This window comes from Miscanthus floridulus, chromosome 6 (assembly GCF_019320115.1).
Source record: "Miscanthus floridulus cultivar M001 chromosome 6, ASM1932011v1, whole genome shotgun sequence".
Lineage (NCBI taxonomy): Eukaryota > Viridiplantae > Streptophyta > Magnoliopsida > Poales > Poaceae > Miscanthus > Miscanthus floridulus.
In genome coordinates, this window is record NC_089585.1 from 139287997 (window position 1) to 139296684 (window position 8688).

An 8688-nucleotide genomic window follows, 5' to 3' on the forward strand; every position below is an offset into this window, starting at 1 on the left:
ATACTAGCTAGCTACCCACTTATCTCTACAGGCATGTCTTCGACTTACCCAAAGTGGTAGGCAGCTACGATACACCCATTTCTCCTGATCTTCTTCATTGCTCCTAGTATGTACCTTGAAATGTTCAACTTCTCATTGTCCATCAGTTTCTTCCTGTGCGCCTCTCTCTGTCGCTTGGTCAAGTCTTTCATGGTTGGATGATTGTCATCTAGGTGGTAACCAATGATGACTCTTTGAGCAATATGCATTGGAGATAGATAGATAACATCAAGTTTTAGTTCCTTGGATATATAGGCCATCAACCTGCAAGGACAAGCCATCGTGGCATATATAAGTAGTCTTGACCGATTCAAAGGCAGGTGATATGTGAAACTCGCAATTCATCACTTACATAGAGAACAAGGTGACTTGGGCGATGTCAAGGTCTTGTTCCCGTAGTAGTCTGTACATGTCGTGGAAGTCCACAGGGAGTTCTACATCGTTGCCGGGCAAGTGGAAGTACTCCGCCACAACCTTGACTAGAAAACCATGTAGGCCAGCTTTTGCCGCTTCCATGTACCAGAGATGAAACCTCCTTGTCTCCCACCTTTCCTCGTCGACGAGCTGGGCCTTGGTTATCATGAACTTCCCATGCTCGTAATGGCCGGGGCAGTCATCCGATTCAGGAAATAGATGGAAAGGTGATCTTGGCCTGGGATAGAAATGTTAGTACCATATTATGGCAAAGAAAAGTTATTAGCAAATTATGCTCGCCGCTACCATACCTTTCGAACTCAAGTGAGTATGTGAGATGCCCTTGGTCGCCTTTAGTCTTCGCCGGCGGTGGAGGACAGTGGCTTGTGCTCGCAATGGCAGCAGGCGGTGTCTTTGCCCCCGGTTCCTCCGTGCCTCCCGGTCCTTTGCTTGTGCCCTTAGACGGACTATCGGGAGGTGCGGGTGGACTTGTTGTTGGAGTAGGAGAACGAGGGTGAGGGCTTGTGCCTCGGGGTGACTTCCTTCCCTTGTCATCCCCGCCATTGCCTTCGTCATCGCCGTCGCCGTGATCCGGATCATCGGGGGGACAAGATCCGGCAACGGATGGTTGTGATGCTGGTGTCGCCATCGGCGTAGAAGTCGGCGTCGAGAGAATGATCTCTATGTCGTCCTTGTTCCACAGGACTTCGGAACCAATGGCAGCTCCAAGGATCGTTACCCCTTGTGCAGTTGGATATTCCATTTCAAATTCTTCATATTGGGTCGCATACCATGTAAGTATCACGGCAGCATAGTTGGCAGGGATCTGGTCTTGGTTGAAATCTTTGATATCTTCTTTGGGGTGCATGTAACCCTCACCCACGGTCAACTTTTTCGCCCTGCCGAACGGGATGTTGAGGTTGACGCGCATGGGTTGCCGGATGTCGTCGACGGGGTGCCTTGGGCGATCCTCGATCATCGGCAGTGGCTGCCCTTGTGTCTGCCCTTGTGGAACTTGTGGCACGGCCACGCCTGCCTGGCGAAGCATCTGTGACCTCATCGACACCATATCTGGGTCATTGCTCGTGAAGGCTTCTTTTATGGACCGACTGATCATTTCGGCCACGCCTTGATCATAGCCCTTCTGAAAGATGCCCTCCTTGTACCTCTGCCTTGACCGGTATGTGGCAGCGTCGGATTGCCATGACTCCACTGAGTTCCAGCTCATCTTCGACGACATGCCACGGACGCGGCCACGGTGCTCGGGGGTTCCCAGCGCTAGGGTCAGCAAGTCCTGGCCCCTGCGAACCTCGAAGCTGTCCTTGGATTTAGCGGCCTGGATGAGAGCCCTCTCCACCTCCTCGAACTTCGGCTCATTGAACTTGCTCGCGCCCTCCTTGAGCTTCTTCGGCTTGCGGGCATAAATGAAGTCCTTAGCCCTCAAGTCTAGACCGTCGTACAGATCGGGAAGCCCGGCGGCAGCTCTAGCCCTTTCTTCCTCCCGCCACTGGGGCCTCTTACCAGCAAACCCAGTCATGCCCAAGTGGTGGGGGTGCAGGTTCTTCTTCGCGAGTGCGCTGAACTTGGCGCTCTTTGCCTTTGCTTCTTCTGTTGTTCTTTGTTTGCAGAACTCTTCCCAGTGATGTTCCTTTACCATAGTGTATTTGACACAGGGTGACTTGCCTAGCTTCAGGTAGTACCTGGTCAGCATGGACTTGAAGTTTCTAAAGGCTCTTCCTGCCACGTGCATGACCCACTCCCTGCACTTGTCTAGATCGGCGTCCTCGGGATAATGGAAGCTCCTCGTCACCTCACCCCAGATATGTGTCTTGTAGTCGACCGGGACATTGTTCCACTCCGCCCAAGTGATCTCCACCTTGTCCTTGACTATACATGCCACCTGGTTGCTGAACTTGGCAAGGACCGTGGGTGGCGACAACGGGTTTCCCTCTGGTCCCACCTCATGGATCACATGGACTTCGCCGTGGATTTCCCTCCGGTGCCTCCCGTGTTCCCCCCTTCTCAGCTTTGTCCTCTGACCACTAGACTTGCCTGAAGTGGTTGGAGATGGAGCGGGGGGTTCTTTGTCACTGACTTCTTCCTCCTCGAAATTCAATTCTCGAGGCACCACCGGCATCTGTTCAGGGTTTGGAGACCGCGCACTTTCAACTTCGCCGTCCCTCGGTTGGTAGGTCGGATCATCATCGTCCTCTGTACGACGTTTCTTTGTTGGCCTAGGGGTCACGGACACTTGGCTCTCGAGGCTAGTTGATGATGATGCACTAGGGGTAGGGTCGCGCCATTCGCTTATCGGTTCCTCCGCCATTGGAAAGCTACAATGAATACATATTTCAGTTGTATAGACACAGTTATAGAGTAGTAAAGTAGAGTAGTACTAGAGTAGTAAAGTAGTAGTAGTTGGCTCAGATTTGCCCCATTGTCATCACATCGCTTTTAAACTGGTTGCTTGTATCTGGTATACAAGCCATCCTAGTTTAGCGGGGGCACTCGATCATCATCGCCGCTGCCTCAGCATAAAAGGGTTCACATCATTGCATATGCCACTGCCTCAGCAATAAGTTTAAAAGTTCATCATTGCATATGCCAAAAAAGGAAGCAGCCCCATTAAATAAAAACCTTTCACAAATCAAAACAGGAGCAGCAGTAGTAGAATAGTAGTATAGGAGGGAGTAGAGGAGTAGAGGAGGGAGTAGTAGTAGGCAGTAGTAGTATACTAGTAGTAGTATACTACTAGAAAGTAGTAGGCAGTAGTAGTAGTATACTAGTAGTAGTACAGGAGGAAGTAGAGGTAGGCAGTAGTAGTAGTATATACTAGTACTAAAGGAGGGAGTGACCAATTCATCTCAAAATTCTCACAAATTATATCAAATCTGACAAAAATGCAGCAGAGTGACCAATTCATCTCAAAATTCTCACAAATTTAGCTCAGAATTAGTTTAAAGGCAAGGTGCATCATAGGCAGTGGCATATGCTCAGAATTTTGTCATAAATTTCTTTGGCATCATAGGCAGCAAAAAGAATTGAATTCAAATGCTACGGTTCACCAAAAGCATCATAGATCAGTAGTATAGCAGTTCAAAATTCACCAAGTGTAGTACTGCTTTGTTCAGTTGAATTCAGAGTAGCAGCAGCAGTAGTAAGACAACAGTGGTAGAGAGAAATAGGTAATACAAGTACCATTTTGCATCAAGTAGTAGAGTACCAGTAAGGGGATAAGTAGTAGCTAGCCATCTCAAAAAACTTTCACAAATCAAAACAGTGATCAAATGAGTTTGCACCTCGCTGTGACAAGCAAGAGGGTTTGGACAGTCTGAAACAGTGATGACACAAATTCATCACAAATAATTTATCAGACCAACTTTAGCCTGCAAGCTGTCGCAGACATTTCTCAACATACAATGCTCACACTAGTAGTCAACCTTCCCAGAAATTGCACTATGCCTATATGTGGTTAAACTTTAAATTCACAGAAAGAATACAGTAGCATTAAATTAGTCAGTTAGGCTATTCCTAGTGCACTGTTATATCCAAATCCAAGAGACCACAATGGCCATGTCACTAGGATATCATTAAAAAGATGTATAGAAACAAATCCTACAAAGCACTGTATAATATTGTTGTTTCCTAGGACCAGTTTTTTGAAGGCGACTAGGCGTCCAGGAAAGTGCTGGATCGCCTGGACGCCTAGGCAGTGCCTAGACAACAAGGTGCCACTGTTTCCCAAGGCGAACTGGGTACGCCTGGATGCCTAGTCGACGCCTAGGCGTTAAAACACTGCCTAGGACATTCAAAGTAATTAATTGTCCCATGTTTGTGTCTATAAAAGTGAACAAAAAAATGTGAGCACAATTGTTAGTCCTGGATATCGATCCCAATTGTATAACCATGATGATATAGCTTTGTTCTCTCAATTCTTTAACTATGTGGCATGCTATCAAAAAACTAGATCAGAGTATTATTAGACCCAGCACCAATCTCAACAAACAGAGATCCTAAATTTGATCAATAGATAAGCATAAATATAGCGAGGACAAGCCAACTGAACGGAGGGACAGACCCGACCGGTGCATTGCGGTGGACGCGCGACGCCCCAGTATGAACGGAGGGAAAGGGGAAATGGGTAAGCAAACGCAGCGGCGACGGGGGTAGAGGGTAACTCACCGGCGTGTTGGTGCCGGCCGCCTGGAGAGCAGGTGCTAGGGTTCCGGTGACGGGGCGCCGGAGGAGCACGGGGGCGGGGCGCGGGCAAGGTAGAGGGTAACTCACCGGCGTGTTGGTGCCGGCCGCCTGGAGAGCAGGTGCTAGGGTTCCGGTGACGGGGCACCGGAGGAGCACGGGGGCGGGGCGCGGGCAAGGGAGAGGAGGACGGGGGCGCGGACCGGGCACGGGGAGGAGAACGGGGGCGGGGGTCGGTGCGCGGAGGAGCTCAATCGGCGGTGGAGCCCGGCGGCGGCGGCGGCGGCGTGAGATTTTGGCAGCCCTTCGGGGTAAAACTGAACCGCACGAAAGACCGCCGAGATGTTGAGGGTGGGGACGGCTTATATAGGTTGCGATTAACCGCGGCGGGCAACGTTACAGACCGCCGCGGGAAATGTTTACCGCGGCGGTCTGTTAAGTTGCCCGCCGCGGTTAATCTATTAACCGCGGCGGGCGCTGTTATATGCCCGCTGTGGTTAATCTATTAACCGCGGCGGGCGCTGTTATATGCCCGCCGCGGTAAATATCATCAGTTCAGAATGAATTCATTACCTATTTTAAGTCTCATGAAGATGAAACTAGTCTATACTAACATAATTCATTAGCTAATTCATTAGTTGTATTCATTAGTCTATACTTTTGAGGTCCCTTGGCTTTTTATTACTTGACTTTTGTAGTACACTTAAGAATTTTATCCTCTTTTATAGAGTATGCATATAGAGTATCTGGGATTGTTACATATAGAGTCTCTAGGATACATTATTATATATATGTCTCTGGGATACGTATAGAGTCCACTACATTATTACATATATATATATATATATGTCTCTGGGATACATTAATCATTTTGGTGCAGGTGCTTTCACCGTCCTCTTCTCACCATCGGGGCGGGCCCACGGCATCATCCTGGACTTGTTGAATCGGTCCTCGACGGCCTTGATCTTCTTTGGGTGATCGGTAAAAAGCTCGAGCTCTGCGTAGTTGTTGTATTGTTCGGGACTCTGCACCCCATCAGCTCCCACAATCCGCTGCTTTCCGGACACAACCACATGCCTTTTTGGGTCCTCTGCATATATATAGTAGGCCACTTGTGCGACATTGGTTGCTAGTACCCACGGGTCATCTTTGTAGCCGATACTTTTGAGGTCCACGGTGGTTAGCCCATAACTGTCCACTGCAACCGCATTCGGTTTGACCCACTGGCAATGGAAGACGGTTATGCGTAGGTTCTGGCCGTAGTCAAGTTCCCATATTTCTTCAACTTGCCCATAGTATTGCCTCCTCTGGCCCGTGTACTCTTCTTCGCCCTCGTATCGAACACCGCAGTTCTGTGCCGAGCTCTTCTTGTCCTTGTCTTTCGTGTGGAACCTGTAGCCCTGGACGTCATACCCTTGCCACGTGGTGATTTGGCTGGATGGGCCTAACACAAGCCTCTTAACGGTCTCCGTATCTTCATCAGGGCATCCTTCAAGGGGTATGTGTTGCTCTTTGAGCCAGTCTACGAAATTGCTCTTGTGATGGTTCTGGACCCATGCCTCCGTGCGTTGTCCATCATTAGCGGCGCGGATCTCTTCCAGGTTCTTTTCAATATATTTCTCCATGCTCACTAACTGATGAAGGATGCTGTAATGAGCTTCTTGCACCATTCGGTTTGGCACATCGGTGCGCACTTTTCGGCCTGTGCACCCCATTCCTGAGGTTTTGCCTTCGTGGTGATGGACAGGCAACCCAATCACCCTCCCATCTCTTATGTACCTCATACACCAGTTCACGGCCTCCTCCGTTGTGTATGCCTCGATCATAGAGCCCTCCGGGTAAGCGCGGTTATGGACGTATCTGTTGAGGGTGGACATGAACCGCTCGTACGTCCACATCTGGTGTAGGTACACGGGGCCTAGTTGATGGATCTGATCGACCATATGCATCATTAGGTGTGGCATAATATCAAAGTAAGATGGTGGAAAGCACATCTCGAGCTGGCAAAGGGTCTCCGCGATGAACTCCTTCAGGGCAGGCAGCTCAGCCTTATCAATGACCTTCTGAGTGATGCGATTAAAGAAGTATGACATCCGTGTGATGACCATCTTCACGTACTCTGGACGGATAGCCCTAATCGCAATTGGTAGGAACACCGTCAGCATGACGTGGCAGTCGTGTGAGTTGTAGCCGGTCATTATGAGGTCTTTCATGGAGACCAGGCTCTTGATGTTGGAAGAGAAACCAGTCGGCACCTTGATACCCCTAAGCAACTTAAGAAAAGCCGTCCTCTCGTCTTGCGTTAGGTTGCAGGCCGCACCCGGGATATCGACTTTACCATTCTGAGGCGGTCCCGGGTGAAGGTCCGGCCTGATGCCCAGATTGACAAGATCCGTCCGTGACTTAATACCATCCTTTGTCTTGCCCTTGATGTCCAGCAGGACACCGATCGTGCTTTCGAAGACATTTTTCTCCAGGTGCATGCAGTCGATGGCATGGGGTGTATTCAGTGTTTTCCAATACGACAGGTACTTGAAGAAAATTGACATCTTCTTGAAAGGAACGGCGGCGGGGACTTCCTCCGTCTGGTCCCGCTTTCGCTTCCTTGTCTGCTTGGGCCCCTCTTTAGGCGGCTTCTTCTTCTTTCCAAACTCCACCTGATCCATGTCCTTGACCATCTCATACACCTTTGTTCCCCAACTAGTCTGCGTCATTTGATCACGCTGCGGCTCGTCTTGATTGTCAAAGTATTTGTTCATAATACTTCTTCTATACCTATGATTTTTGGTGAGGAACCGTCTGTGCCTCGTGTACACCATCTTATTGGATCCCTTAAGGTAAGTGTAGCAGGTCTCGTCGATACAAATTACGCAGCCGGTCTTCCCTTTGATCTGCCCCGATAGTGAGAAGAGACCGGGGTAATCGGTGATGGTGACAAAGATGATTGCTTTTAGTGTGAACTTCTCCTTGCGGGATGCATCCACCATCTGGACCCCAACATCAAATAGTATCTTCATTTCCTCCATGAACGGCTCTAGGAACACATCTATATCGTTGCCGGGCTGCTTCGGTCCGGAGATAAGCATGGTCAGCATAAGGTACCTACGCTTCTGACATAGATGGGGAGGTAGGTTGTACATGGTGAGCACGACGGGCCAAGTGCTGTGCGAGCTGCTAAGCTCACCGAACGGGTTCATCCCGTCAGTACTTAGCGCGAACCTAACATGCCTGGGCTCCTTGCCAAACTCCGGGTAGGCCTCGTCGAAATCCTTCCACTGCTTGCCATCGGATGGGTGCCGTAGCTTGCCATCGTCGTTCAGGCGGTCAGCAGATGCATGCCAGGACATGAGCTTGGCATCGTCCGGGTTCCCGAATATTGCACGCAGGCGATCGGTCACGGGCAGGTACCACACCGACAGTGCTGGACTTTTCCTGTGCGTGTAACCCTCTTCTTCATCGTCCTGCTGAGCCGAGATCTGTTTGGCCACACTGCTCTTCTTTGCCCCCTTCTTGTTCTTCTTCCGACCACCCCGCAAGTCTCCCTCGTCTTCTGCATCCACGCGACAACCAGCATTTTTCTTGTACCGACTAAAGCCACAGTGCGGACAACTCGTCAAATTCTCATACTCATTGCCCCGATACAGGATGCAGTGGTTAGGGCATGCATCAAACTTTCTAAGCTTCATCGCCACTGGCCGGATCAGCTTCTTGGCCCGATAAGTATTGGCGGGCACCTTGTTAGCCGTTGGGTACGTGGTGGCAAGGTAGCTTAACAACTCATTGAAGCTAGTGTCAGACCAACCATGACGAGCCTTCAACATCAACATATGGAGGTTAAAACGGAGCGCCGTGCAGTCCTTTGGACAATCGCCGCCGTCCTTATAGAGAGGATCAACTGCCGCCTGTTTCAACTCTCTGAAATTCTCCAACCACTTTGGGCAACCCAACACAACGTCGTCTTCATCGAAGTGTTTGACTAGATCTTCAACAAGCTGCACATCCTCGGGTTGGCTCACAGTATCCTGACCATCAACACCG

The 8688-nt window shown here is 49.9% G+C and overlaps 1 protein-coding gene across 1 annotated transcript; it reads right to left on the reverse strand.

Annotated features, from left to right (window-relative positions):
* Nucleotides 1–241: 241 nt before the first annotated feature.
* LOC136459879 (uncharacterized) lies at nucleotides 242–3089 on the reverse strand. The gene is made up of 2 exons (XM_066459731.1): nucleotides 765–3089; nucleotides 242–691 (listed from the first exon to the last, which is right to left on the reverse strand). The coding sequence occupies exons 1-2, from the start codon at nucleotides 2777–2779 to the stop codon at nucleotides 388–390; spliced, it is 2319 nt and encodes a 772-aa protein (XP_066315828.1). The 5' UTR covers nucleotides 2780–3089; the 3' UTR covers nucleotides 242–387.
* Nucleotides 3090–8688: the final 5599 nt, after the last annotated feature.

What these genes read in the sequence shown, in the direction of transcription:
- LOC136459879 (XM_066459731.1), bottom strand. Translation starts at nt 2,779, where the DNA reads ATGGCGGAGGAACCGATAAGCGAATGGCGCGACCCTACCCCTAGTGCA. An exon ending in TACTCACTTGAGTTCGAAAG is followed by an intron (nt 692 to 764) that starts GTATGGTAGCGG and finishes TTTCTATCCCAG; the next exon opens with GCCAAGATCACCTTTCCATC.